The sequence below is a fragment of the Dermacentor albipictus genome, chromosome 1 (genome assembly GCF_038994185.2).
Source record: "Dermacentor albipictus isolate Rhodes 1998 colony chromosome 1, USDA_Dalb.pri_finalv2, whole genome shotgun sequence".
NCBI lineage: Eukaryota > Metazoa > Arthropoda > Arachnida > Ixodida > Ixodidae > Dermacentor > Dermacentor albipictus.
This window is the reverse complement of record NC_091821.1, coordinates 381,632,459-381,646,607: the sequence shown is the minus strand read 5'-3', so window position 1 is coordinate 381,646,607 and position 14,149 is coordinate 381,632,459. Positions and strand designations below refer to the sequence as shown.

Here is a 14,149-nt window from a genome sequence, read left to right as displayed (position 1 = left end):
CCTAATGGGCGTGAAAAGTATAAAATAACATGGTGGTTTCAGATAAAGGAATGGTTTTAAAGAAAAAATGAAGACGTTTGCACCTCATTTTTGTCCATCATCTACTGCACTGCAGGTAGTGACTTAGTATTAGTAGTGACTTGAGTAAGATTTTGTGAAAGCTCTGAGGATTTTTCGCAGCCACTTGTAGTATCATGACTACATGTGGTAGCATGACGCAGATGCAACGAAGAACTGGCCAAGAGATGCCTGTTGGGTGAGGGGATCAGTATCAATATTAAAATGATTTTTCCTGCGCTGTAGGCCTTGCTTGTCACAGGCATTACTGGTAGGCACTGCTCATCAGAGAGATCTTGCTGGGGGTTCTCTTTGGTGTGATGAAAGGTGAAGTCATCAATGACATTAATCAGGATGAGACTATCCAGACTAGCAGATTGCCTAAGCAGAGATATGTCTTTACAGCTTGTACGCACCAAGTTCCTGCAGTGTACGCTTACACTGGCCCACGGAATTTCATAAGTAACTATAGTATGATACTTTCTTGTAAAACAGTGAGTACTAACAAGGTGCCGAGGTACTGCAGTTCGCACCACGTTGTACACAAATTGCACCATGCATGAGCTAGTTAATTGCACAGAATGCGCAAGCAATGAACATTGCTAAATGTTCATTACCACTTTTGTCACTCTCTCTGCACTCACCCAATGTTACTGTAAATGGATATGCTTTCAATCTGGCTTAGTTGCCTTGCCTGTAGTATTTGCTACCACAAGTAAAATGGTTCCGTGATTTCATCACGCAGCCTTTTCTGACATTGCCCATTGCTATTACAATGGAAGCTCTCAGCTACTCTCTCATACATACTGTTTGTCTATTGACCTCTCTCTTGTTCTCCTGGCAATACTCATGCATCGTAGTCCAGATGGTTTTAATTGTGACCACTATGAAGCCACAAGTCAGGAACAATGCAGTGCTCCTCAAGGTGCATGAGCTTGCTTGACAAGCACTCAGAGTGAACATTACTTTTTTTTCCAACTGCTTTGAATATGAACTGCCTATATCTCATTATGTGGGGACTAGTCCCTAATGTCCTCGCGTGCAACAAGTGTGGTTTCAGGCTCCATCACCCAAAGCCACTTGGTAATGGACCCTTCTGAATAGTCATTGACAATAATTTTCACTTGGATAGAGTAACATCAGCCATCTTAATGATTAATGATTGCTGACAGCGGCTTCCCTGCTTATCTATCTAGTATATCTAGATTAGAAGCTGCAAGCTCTCTGATAACAAAGGACCTTGCCACAATCATAAATGTGACAATTTCAAGTCGCTGTAGCCAGTCATCAGCTAACACAAGAACTGTAAATCTTTCAATTTTTCGTGTTGGGCTACAGGCTGCCATATTGAAAATGACGCACTAGCATTAAAGAAATCACAGAGGGGTTGAAGAAGCTGAAAATAAATTTTTGGACAGATATAGCAAGACTGATGGCTTTATGTTGTTGCCCTAAAGTTTTGTACTCAAATACCTCACATGCCCAACATTTCACGCCTCTAAGGAACAAGGCAACCGGTGCTTCAAGTGGAACATGGACATAGCAAATAAATGTGCACTTTTACAGCACACTCTATCAGGCTATTCACTAACCTTAGCAAACAGGTTTCGTTTGCCTGGCCTCTGAAGCAACTTCTTGGCATGGACCACTTAGAGACAGGGTAAGATTAAACATGAATTCATTATGATGTAAAACTATGTAGCAATAACCTCCGCAAGTGAAGCACATAAAAGTTGCTTTATTCCAGCAAGTTTAGGTACCTACAGGTGAGGTGTCCACTAAAGTGAGAGAGAACCTTTGAAGTAAAACATGTGGCAGAGTTTTTGACGTTACTGAGACAACATACGGAAGTGATGTGAAGTGCTCATCTCATTAGCCAGACTGCATTGCGAGCACATAGAAATGCACATACAAAAAGCCATGACTTGCATTACATTGCATTAATATATCAAACTGGTACATCAATGTTACAAATAAGAATACAATGATTTCACACTAAACCTCTCCACAAAGACCCATCGCAAGAGAAGTATGAGCTATGTGCAATTGCTTAACGAGTGCTTTTACAGTGTAAGCTGTTATGTGCTCATTCCAACAACCATTTCGGGTGACGATGGTGTCTGCTGCTTCCACCGCCGTCGGTGGCCAATGGCCATAGCAGCTATCGCCAGGAATAAGAAAAAATTACCTAGGTCTCGCCGGGATCGAGCCCGGGCTTGCTGCGAGGGAATCAGCTACTCTACCACTGAGCCACACCAGCACTTGCTAGCACGCAGCAGAAAAATACCTTATAAATGCTTTTTAGAGTGTGAGGAGACACGCAATGTGACATGCTTGCCACGTAGCATCGATACGTGCAGATTTATGCATTGCAAATGCATATTATTACACCAGGTAGAACACCATGTAGCAGATGCACAGGTAGTGGTGTAAGGCAGTTAAAGAAGGTTTGAGGAAGAAAAAGAAGATTACGGTGATGTATAAATTTAAATTAAAGAAAAACATGTATGGCATACCTGATTAATTCAAACAGGCTAGGTTACTGTTTTTCACAGTCCCGTTCCAAAGAAAAAGCCATCAAATCATCATCATTATTACCATCGTATCATGCCATTTGGCATGCATGCCGCCTAGTGTCAATACGTACAAATTTTACATTGCAGTTCCGTTATATTCCATCAGGTGTCCTGACATGTAGCAGTTGCATATAGCAGTTGGATGCTGCATGTAGCTGGACTTGGTAAACTCAGGCAGGCTAGGTAACTATTTGTCACCATCCAGTTTCGAAGGGGATGCCAACAAACCATCATTATCATTATCATCATCAACAGCAACATACTGTGCCAAGGGTCAAGGTATGTGACATGTTCGCCACATAGTCTGGATACCTGCGTTTATTCTTCGGAATGTTATGGCACCTCCTCGCAATATACGAACCGCTGCTGAAGAAGTGAATCGTAGAGCTACGTGCACGGCTGCAACCAGATAACATCGGGCTCAGCAGACAGCTGTGCAGAGAGCAGGACAAGCTGCAGCACAAGCTACAGCTTGCCGTCGATGCCGGGCAGACAATTCAGATCGTTCTCGTGAAAACAATGCAAAGAGACTTCGCCACATAGACACTGTAGTATGCGGAGCCAAAAATGTAGCTCCTACGGAGAAGCTCCTCCAGCTTACGCTGTGACTATGCTGCGTGTGCCGCGCCGGCCTGTGACTTTTTTTTCAGCACTTCTGTGGCAATAGCTTTCAATAGCATACATTCCGTATCACCATGCTGCTAATTCATAAAGATCAACACATGTATGATATAGAGCTCTATATAGAAAAATTTTTTGCCTCGCATATTTTTTCTTTTCAGTTATCTCTGCTGCTAAGTGTTAGAACTAGATTATTGCACATTAAGCCCAGGATTATTCCCCATGGCCACAGAGCAGGACTGTTCTGATATGTAAAGTGCATTCATACAATTTTTCTTGCCATATCCTCACACTATAAATGTTTGCTGCATTACACTATTCCCAAACAGACACCCAGGTGAAAATGGCCAACTGATCTAAAAGGATTATTTTCTCATGCTACTAAAAGCTGAGAATTTGACAATAATTATGTTCCAAGTATTCAATTACTTTGGCCTAAGCGTGATAAAATTAAGTTACACATATGGGCAAGAATGACTGAAAGATGATGGTATTCAGTGCAACCGGGGATTACTGGATATGACGTATCTAAAGTTAGTTTCTACCAATGTAGTGCAACCAATACAGTAAAAATAATGGTAAGTTACCTTAAGGAGAGAGAAACCATAAGGAAAGCCATTGGCAATGTAGCACACATCTCCAGCATGGGGAAAACGGACAGTGAAGCTCAGTGTGAAGAGGGGTCCCTTGTCAGCTCGCCAGTGCAGGTTGCGCTGGTAGCTGATGCCACCACCCACACGACGCCAGCCACGGCCATTGGACGCATCCCTGACCGAGAACAGCAAGGGGCACTGGCCTGGAATGGCACATTCAGCAACTCAATACCAAATTTTAAATATATGGTCTTCACTAAATCATGTTAGCCTGCACTTTATTTCAACCTCTACCTGCCAACACTGAGGATAATAATTTCTAGGGATTTTTTTGTCCCAAAGTCACAGCGAGGCCATGGGAGACTGACTCCACAGGGTAAGGCTCCAAATTAATCTCGACCACCTGGGCATTTTTGATGTACAAAGTATACCAGCAATCACTGCATTCTTATCCACTCAAATTAGGCTGCTGCAGCTCAGTACTGAACCAACAACCTATGCCAGGACCCCTTAAAAATAATTTTAAAATGAAATAATAATAATAATATATTATTATTATTATTATTATTATTATTATTATTATTATTATTATTATTATTATTATTATTATTATTATTTAATTTGCTCAGGAACAACACTGAGGTCTGGGTGCTCGGGCACAGAAAAGAAAACATGGTAAAAATATAGAACAACTACGAGTAAAAGTTATGAGATAAAAAAAATAAATTCAATTATGGGATATGATTATGGGATAAAAAATAGAATGCAAAAAAATTCTAACACTGGAATAAACAGCTACGTAATGAATAGCAATACAACAATAACACAAAATTGAGAGAACATGCACAAAAGGAGATGGGAAACTATGAGAAATCAGGAGAGAAAGTGCAAAGCTTGGAACAGAAATAAGACAATACATTTAGAAAAATATCAAGACGGAGAAAACAACAGTTGTACAGATCTTGCATTCTGTGGAGAGGGTTAGTGTCTACTGAAAGAGACAGAAACGTGAAATAGCCTATGTTCCTTGGTGGTCTTCTGCAGAAACCACAGTGAAACAGAAGCTAGTAGATCAGAAGGTATAATATTTCCATGAATGATGTTGTATAAAGAGGGGGCATCGACACGACTACGTCTACAGCTAGGTTATGGAAGTGTGGGATGGTGTGTGAAGTCACAAAACAATGTTTACATATACTCATGAAGTTTTTCTGCACATGCTCAATTTAATAGTAATAATAAAATGGTAATGTCTGTTACTTCAAACTGTTGTCTAGAGATGTTTCTCAGGATACTGTGCTGTTGTTTTTAGCTGGGCATTACCTTTTCTTTAAATGTCTTTCTTTCTTTATTAATTATGCCCTTCTTGTAATGACCCTCAATAGAGGGTTAACAATAACGAAATAAATGTGCTCGAAATGCAACATAGCGAAGTCACACATACCACAAAAAAAGTTATTTAAACCACAAATTTAATTACATTGAGTTTTCTGTGTTTTAGCAGCAAAAATTGCTTCACAGGTTCTAGGACAGTCTTGGTAAATACAGAGTACCTTGTCAGGAAGCCTCTATAAGCAGAATGTCGCAAGAAATTTGGCCACTAATTACGGAATCAGAAGTATTGGCATACTGTGAAAAAGATTGCGTTGAGGGTTGCTTCTGTGTAAAGCATGCTACTGCTAGCTGTATGTACATGGTGCCATATATATATAAATATATATATATATATACAAGTGTACCATCATGATCACATCCCACCAACATTGGGCTACCATTGTGTTTCTTTACAATAATGGTATAGTAAGCCACGAGGCCCAGTTCACTGTAACATCATTGTTAATATTTATTCACAATAACGACGTAATGCAATGACAAGAAAATACATACTGCTGTCATCACCACGGGTTGTCGCCGCATTTCAGTCATGTGAGCTCATTCCAATTGGAATTTTTCTGTTACAACTGGCTGCTCGTGTCTTTAAGAGCATAGACCGGGCATGCTGAGTGTGGCTTCTATACCAGCACAACAGATGGCGAAGCAGTATATTTCATCTTCTACTCGAGGGTCAGTGTTTTTTATTTTTTTTTCTCACTGGTGACATTTGCATGTGAAAGTGAAAATGACTAATTGACTGTCTGGCGATGCTTTTCTTTTTTTACCCACCATACAGGTTCCAGCTGTGTGCAATAGCTGTAAACTTCATTAAATTCGGACTGCAGAACAAAATTATTTCATTAAAGTGCTTAAATAAATACACAGTGTTCAATGGAACTAACAAAAAGAGAAAAATTTGTTATATCTTAAATATTGTTAAATTGAAATTCATTATATCGAAGTTCAACTGAAAGTGCCAGGCTACCAGAGCACCTACCATCAGGCCACTGATCAGTTCAGTAGCAAGACTGGCTTACCTTCTTTGTACAGGCTTCCACTGCGGTCAAAGTTTACAATGTTGAATGTGTAGTCAACATCACTGCGCATGCCTGCCACTTCAAAGTAGAACCAGCGATGGTGGAGGCTTGTGTTGATGTCTGGACTCATGAGAAGATTGTACTCATATGGCCCAATCTAAAAAAAATTATGTTTCTGGTTACTTCTTGGAGCTGTAGGTAACACATAGTTCTTCAATAACACTAACAGAGTGCACATAACATCACAATTCTCCATAACAAGTTTGCAATAGACAGCAAAATGTTTAAGCTATAATGTTAACTGCATATATTTGTACAATCAAATCTCGATATATCGAACAGCGCGGTGATCACGGAAAAGTTGGATATAGCCAGAATTCCATATTGATGAATTCCATATTAATTTCTATTGATGAATTTATTTAAATACTTATTGAAATGTACTTCAATGGTGAACTTTTCATTCACTTCACACATTTTACAGCTAAATGGCAGTCATATGCACACCACAAGATCAAAACTCTGTAAGTACATAAAATAATGCGAAAAACACATAAAAAACTTCTGCAATTCAATCAGTGAACCAAGGGCGTGATCAAGGATCATTGTTTGGAGCGTGCATTTGGTTGCACCACACGCAATTGGCCTAGGCCGTGCCGACTTTGTCAGCCAGGAGCGGTCGGCCGGTTGTACCACACGCAATTAGTGCAGGCCGCGCCAACTTCATCAGCCACGCAAAGTTGGCATGGTCTAGGTTAATCGTGTGCGGTGCAACCAAACATGCGCTCCGAACAATTACCTGTGATCGCGCCCCAGTCGTGGCACAGTAAATACTCACTTGAAGCTTCACACAAAGTTTTTATTTATTTGGAAGAAAGTAGCGCAGCAGTAAAGCCTGCTTCTTATTGGCAGCCGTGTGCTTAAACGCGGAGTCCTCAACTTAGTCAAAACGGTCCACGCCCTCTATTGCGCCATAGTAGCGGTGTGGAAGGGCCAAAGCTGCTACAGCACCAGCTGCCCCAAGTGGGGAGCGGGGAAACATCAGCGCTTGCTGGATCAACCTTGGCAACGTCTTCATTTGGCCGCTACTTCTGCTGCGATCTCCACGTCGCTCAATTGAAGCATTTTGAAACACTGTCAATAACAAAGTAATAAGCAGCATCTGCTAAGGTGTCTATGAGTACGCCCAGTGAGCGCACACTGACACGTGTCTCTGTGGATGCAAACCGCCAGATCTCGCGAGGTGTGGCAGGCGTAGAGTGCGGCACCGAGGAGGAGTCAGTGCAACAAATGCAATGCATCGTTAACATTGTCGAGCTAGTCAAACCGTCGCATGCGTACGCTGATACGTTCAAATCGTGCCCTCGATGTGTGCAGTTATAGTGCGCAGCAGTCAGGAACGTCCATGGCACCACCGCTATCTTCGAGGGTGTTGCGAGAAAGCTCACCGCCTGTCAACAAAGCACACATAGTCTGGGGTGGCGGAGGTCAATATATCCACTACGTGCAACCCAGTTCGAAATAAAAAATAAAAAATGCATGCAATTTTCCAGGTGATATAGAACATGTTCGATACGCAATAATTCGATATATCCATGCGCGATATATCAAGGTTTGACTATTTCTGGCTTCAACAAATTGTTTTTAGAGTAATGCTGGCTTGCTAGGCTCAAATCTCACACAGACATTGCATTTTATAGATTAGTTTGTACGAGTTTGTAGTTTAACAGGAAAAAGAAACAACACAGGATGTATTAATTTAGCATTTGAAGGAGCAAGTTCAGTCAGCTAAGTGGAACAGTGTCGCCAACATTTGCAGAAGCCCTCCCACCACTGCCTCCTGCATTTTTTTCTTTCTTCATACTATCAGACACTTGACAGTTTTCTATTGATGAATTTATTTAAATACTTATTGAAATGTACCTCAATGGTGCACTTTTCATTCACTTCACACATTTTACAGCTAAATGGCAGTCATATGCACACCACAAGATCAAAACCCTGTAAGTACTTACCTGAACAGCCTTACGAAGGTTTCCACCTTCAAAGCGGGACTCAAACCACAGCCGCTCAGAGACTACTTCCTGAAGAGATCGTGGCACATCATTGTTCATCAGAGGTCTCGATGGAGGTAGGCTGTGCAGGGCTAGACTGTCATAGTCATATACAACAGGAAAATTGTTTGAATCCCTCGCATTCTCCAGGCGAATCCGCACTTCTTCAAGTATCTTGTTTCTGCATAGTGCAACCAGAAATGTCAGAAGCATCAGACTGAGTTATATTGGAACATATTTGTTTTTGCCATGCCGGGCTCCATTTAGAATGAGTATGGAGGTACAGTGAAAATTCATTCAACTTATCAGGAGTTTAGTTCAACAGAAGCATTCTCAATGTAGGAAACTAGTAAAAGGTCACTGAAGTGTTTAGTTTATCAAAGAAATGAGACTTCATACTGAAGAGAGTTTGTTGCATTTAGCACATGTTTAAATCCCACTGTCATGAAATGGGATATAATGAAGTCATGGATGTAACTAACAAAATAAATTTCCCCTTCAAAGAAAGAAATGAAATGATAAAAGGTGCCCTTCACCATAGTAGTAGTGCAGTGAAATCAATATTTCTCGACTAGCTGAATATGATGTAAAGTGGCAATTGTATCAGTTTCTCACAGTCATGCACACTGGTGCAATACACTGCAATATGTGTTGTACTGAGAAGTTTCGGAGGTCTACAGCAGCTGTAAAGTGGTACTTTCACTGTAGATCTCGAAAAATAGCCAGTCAAAAAGCAATTGCTCACTTCGTCCTGTGTTCTGTCCTGTACTCCTTTCACCACGTTATGTTTGCCAGTAACATGCATAGCGAAACTTACTCGGATGTGGAAAACAAACAAGCTTCATCAGAGAGCAAGCCTCATGTTGTCACAGTTACGATCATATTGTCAGGGTGTAAAGAATTTGAGGTCAGAGCAGTACTACAGCATGTACTGGAACACTGCAGTCGCTTCACGATGGGTCTTCCAAGACTGCCTTTCAAAAAGTGCAATAATTATTAATTATCCCTTTGTCACTATCAGCATGACAGTTCGAGGCTGTAGTATTAAAGTATGTGCTGGAATGTACTGTAATATAGTAACACACTAAAGTATTGTACTAAAATACTGGAAGCTTTGACATCCATGCATCACCCAAGGCTACTGTTCAAAAGGTGTGGGCATCATCTCATCATTTTCATCCTGTTCACTGCTAGTCTCACCATTTGGCTAGCTATTGCTGCTTTGAGGCCTACTTAGTGCTTTCCTAAGAGTGGCTCCTTTTTTTTTTTCATACAATAGACTTCCATTAATTCATATCTAGTAAATACAATTTTTCAGTTAATTTGATGCTGACCAAAGGTCTGGTGCCCATACATTTCTATGGGCCATAAATTTCAATATCTTGATCCCGAAATTGGCCCACATTGGATTATTTGAACTTGACTGGTCAGCATGCACATGCTCAATTGACCCCTATGATGACCTCAATGGCAGAAGCATCTGTCTTGGTTGTGCTAGAAGACAGTGGATCCATTGATGAGACATTATTACAGCGAAGCTGTTTATGGCTAGCCTGCTGTGAAATTTTCACGTTTGCAAGCGAAAATTCGGCACCCTCCCATTATTGTCGTTCAAAGCTGATGCGTGCCTAGTTTTCTTCTGCTCTCCTGGGGTGGCAGGTATGTCGCACGTGTCTACTTTGTGCCAGTGGGCAGTCCCGTCGAAATTTCATGTGTGCCTCCTTTCTGCCGGTTTCTCAGGACAGCAGCGCTCCAATCACGTGCATGGCTAGTTTCCTCCAGCTCCCCAATGTGGTGGTAGTCATCCACACTGGAGCACAATAATAAAACTAGCAGCTGCTGAGCAGCGCATTTCATTGAGCACGAGCCATTGGTCATGCATAGATTTGACACTGGCTAAGAACGTGTTCAACGTTGTACCCGAGCCGATTAGTGTGTACCATAGCGACCACAAAGCCATCGTCACCACCATCACAACTAAAAAATATTTACCCACCAATCAAGACAAATAATGACCACTGATCAAGACAGTAAGTGTGTGCGCGTACCTTTTGTCATGATGATCACCCATCAAGACAATAAATGAGTTCGTACCTTTGTTCAAAATTCTGTGTCACCTCTGTGTCGTGTGCTAACCACCTTCGCTGGTCGTCTACCTTCACAGAGTGGAATGGCTCATGATTTTTCCCACACCAATTTTCAGCCTGCTTTTGGCAAATATCAAAGCAAAATGGGAGCTCACAACTAGCATTTGCATATTTGCTCAAACCTAACGCATCCATTCTTTTCTTCCTAGAAAATTGGTCTGAAAATTACCTGTGCTGTTTAAGATAGAATGTGATACCAAAGCTGTGTTTAAGGTGTTAGCAACACAGGCTGCATAAGCAGCATTGACTGCATTTTATAAAAACCACAAGTTTGAAAGTCTTTGCCACTCACCTTGCACCAGAATTTTGGCATGAGTGCAGCCGCTCCAATGACTCAGTGTGCAAGTGGCCTAGCATTTCTGGAAAGGCAATCTTCACCAAAGGCACAAGACTCTGGGTGCTTTGCACCACAAGCTCATAGCTACACCTGTAATAACAAGAGAGAATATGGTGTAGTAATACAACGAGAGAGCTTTCAAGAGGCCCAAAATGATCCGATTGCTTTCTAAAAAGGAAAAGCAGGTTCATGCACAAAATTTGTTGAGGAAAAGAATAGGTCAGACCAGTTAGGCATAGTGTTAAAGACGACCAGCAATTCTCCTGAGTTAGGCATGCCATCCCATTCCAAGCTTGATATAGAATAGTTCTGTTCATTCTATTCAACAACTGCGCAGTCTTAAAGGGGCACTGCATTGACTTCAACATAATAATTCATAGCAGCCCTTATCACAATCTTCCCTATCTTCATCTTCCTCTTTACCCCGTGCCACATCTTCTGCCAAGTGCTGTTCCCAGTTCAAACGTAACAATATGATACAATTTTATGACGTGTCCAGAATGCATGTGAACACGTTCACTGCGACACAGGTGACGGGTGGGCAACAGTTATTCCTCCTCTGCGACTGTGCGGCACTTTTTTGCAGTGCACAAGCAAGGTCTTTATCAGAAATCAAAGGAGAGGAAAAATTCTTGTTGTTTCCTATTCGATGTGTCTCGGCACCATCCCTTGCAGCTTGAGTAAGTTTCAAGGGAGCACAACTCCCTGGTGACTCATTGTTACATTATGATGCACCAGAAAAATATGACAAGTGACCCACCTTAAGAGTGCCTTGTTTGGCTGGTTGGTACATGTTTATAATAAGAGAATACCAACAAACTTGAAAGTGGAAATAACTCCAGTCACCTTCCTGTCGCTTTGTGTTTGCCTCTCGAGTTTTTTCTTCTTTTTTCAAGCTTGCTGGTATTCTCTTAATATAAGTGACCCACCAGTGGGCCATATGCACAGGAATCGGGATTTCAAACATTCTTGCCGCATTTAACCAAGTCAAAGTAAATTAGGACTAATTTTGATTTGCCCACACTTTTATCGCTACTTCAAGAGGTTCAGTAACTCTTACTTGAGATTTGCTAAAGGATCTCCAACTTCTGTGCTCTTTGTCGTTGCAGGCAAGGACAGCTCTGCAGTGGTAACTGGGCCAACATCCTAAAACAATGACTTACATTGTTGTGACGATACAGGAAAATGCGAACAGGAAGGATAGAGAGGTGGCTACTCACCACAGTTCCCTTATGGTCCTTCAATTCTGGGAAAAACTTTGAATATGACTCTAAGTCCACTTCCAAATGGTATTTTTCAGGCAAAGGCTCACACTTTGTTGTGTCAGGCTGCAAATGAACAATGCATGTCTCATGCTCCTGTTGTATGGTTCAATCATAGTGTCGCTTTGTGCAAGTGTCACTTGGTAATATTGTCATTTACAGGTTGTTTATTTAAGAAAGTTTAATAAAACTTGGTGCAGAGTGCAATTGACAATGAGTGCATTTGGTGAATTCACTTTACTTCATCGAGCTTCCTCAAAATGTGTAGCCTCGACAACAATAGTGGTGAAAATAAACAAAAATAGCAAAAAATTAACAGTTCCATATACTTGCACCAGTATTATTCCAAATGGTTTTGTTTAATTCAATCAAAATAACCATATTGCATTTCAAATACTCCATTTCAGTGGCTTTCACTTGCATCTGACATGCAATTGTGACCTGATGTTCGGGTGGCCTAGCTGTGACTGGAGAAACCCGGACATCTATAGGAAAGGACTAGGCTATCAGGCCCACAAATGACAGCGGAACATGCCGACTCAGCTCAGAATGAATTGCACTTATTCCAAAACAAACTGACGTGGCCAATTACCACTACTACCAGGTGTGGCACAGCTCAACTAAATAAACATAGGCGCTGCATGGGGGTACTGCATATCAGCTAACAGTCGTCCTTTGCCCAATGTGCATTACAATGAATAAGTAACAATAACCATTGAAGTGGCTTTCAAAGTGGCTATGCTAGTGCCCATTTGCCACTACCATAGATACTGAATGACACTTTGTTTAGCCTTGTAACACCGACCAAAATGGCACTCAGTGAAGCGAATTGAACTAGCTCAAAGTGGCAATAAATTTGTTCAGTCTGGCTGGGACATAAGCTGCTGTTAGTTTGGGGCCAACAATTTTTATGTGTGCTGTTCTGCACAAGAAGGTTTTGCTACAGACATTGCCTCTCCAAAAGTATGTAAAGCGCTATTTCTCACTACCTGAGCATACACAGGTTGGTTCAGCGGCAACAGCTTTTATTGGCCAATATTCATGGCAGCGGTAAAAATCACAATTTATATTGTAACTTTCTAAGCACTAACTGATTACATTTCACTAACTTCATCAACTCACACATTGAAAGTGTAGATTTAAAGCCAATCACTGCTACGGGTATATATTCATAAAGTAGGAAGCCCAAGACCAGCACCAGTTTGGTGATAACCATCTTAAAACTTTAACCGAAAAATCCTTAGTGCTCTCAGCGTTTTTCAAAAAAACCCTCTTCAAGCATTATGGTATAAAACCATGTATAGCACCAAAGACTGAACCTTGTTGTCACTAAGTTGCATGCAACATGAAAATACACTTGAACTTGTGATAATGAAACGAGATATAACAAAATAATTGAAATAATGAAGTAAATTAGTTCCCCTTGATATCCCAAGATATCCATGCCATGTATATAAAACCTTGTTTTAATGAAGTGAAATTGTCCTGCCAATGGATTTAATGAACTAGATTCGTCTCCGAAACCAAAAAATACCCAAATGTTGCCCACCAAGTACATCGCTTTCCGCGTCCAATTTGCTGTCGAGCAACGCTGGTCTTTTTCGCTGCTGCTCGTACACACACACAAGCAGCGGCTCACAATCGCACTTCACCCCTGACCTGTTTCTTTTGCACGTGCATGGCTGTGCGAGCTGCCCCATGATGCATGGTTATACGCGGTGTTGTGAAAGATTAGTGCATTCACTTATACTGCGCGCCTGCCTGCACAGTGCACCATGCAGGCAGATGCAGTTGGGCATGGCTTCCGAAATATCCCCGGCACAATCTTGGGGGTCAAGTGCAAGCCTGCACGGCTAAGCGCAGTACTGCATAAGATTAGCGTATTCACTTCTTTCTTTTTCTGTGTTGCGCCGCGCAGTCATCCATAGCTTGGCCTGACTGCCGAGAACTCTCTGGCTAAACCATGGGGGGTCACGTCCAGGTTGTGCCTGCGCCTGCCCATCTGCCTGTGCTGGCCATGCCATGCGGTGCAACTACGCACAGCGACGCGTAAGATTTGTGCATTCACGTTTCCCTCTCCCTGCGGCGCGC

General features: G+C 41.6%; 1 protein-coding gene across 7 annotated transcripts in view; it reads right to left on the bottom strand.

The window, feature by feature from the left end:
• Window positions 1-14,149, bottom strand: part of LOC135900308 (cytosolic carboxypeptidase 1-like) — a 64,297-nt gene that overhangs the window by 18,006 nt on the left and 32,142 nt on the right. For all 7 annotated transcript variants that reach the window (XM_065429778.2, XM_065429779.1, XM_065429777.1 and 4 more), the window contains 6 exons: window positions 12,017-12,124; window positions 11,857-11,942; window positions 10,752-10,886; window positions 8,274-8,493; window positions 6,259-6,415; window positions 3,842-4,050 (listed from right to left, as the gene is read on the bottom strand). In XM_065429778.2, coding sequence (XP_065285850.1) covers window positions 3,842-4,050; window positions 6,259-6,415; window positions 8,274-8,493; window positions 10,752-10,886; window positions 11,857-11,942; window positions 12,017-12,124 — 915 coding nt within the window. The remainder of the gene's footprint in view (window positions 1-3,841; window positions 4,051-6,258; window positions 6,416-8,273; window positions 8,494-10,751; window positions 10,887-11,856; window positions 11,943-12,016; window positions 12,125-14,149) is intronic.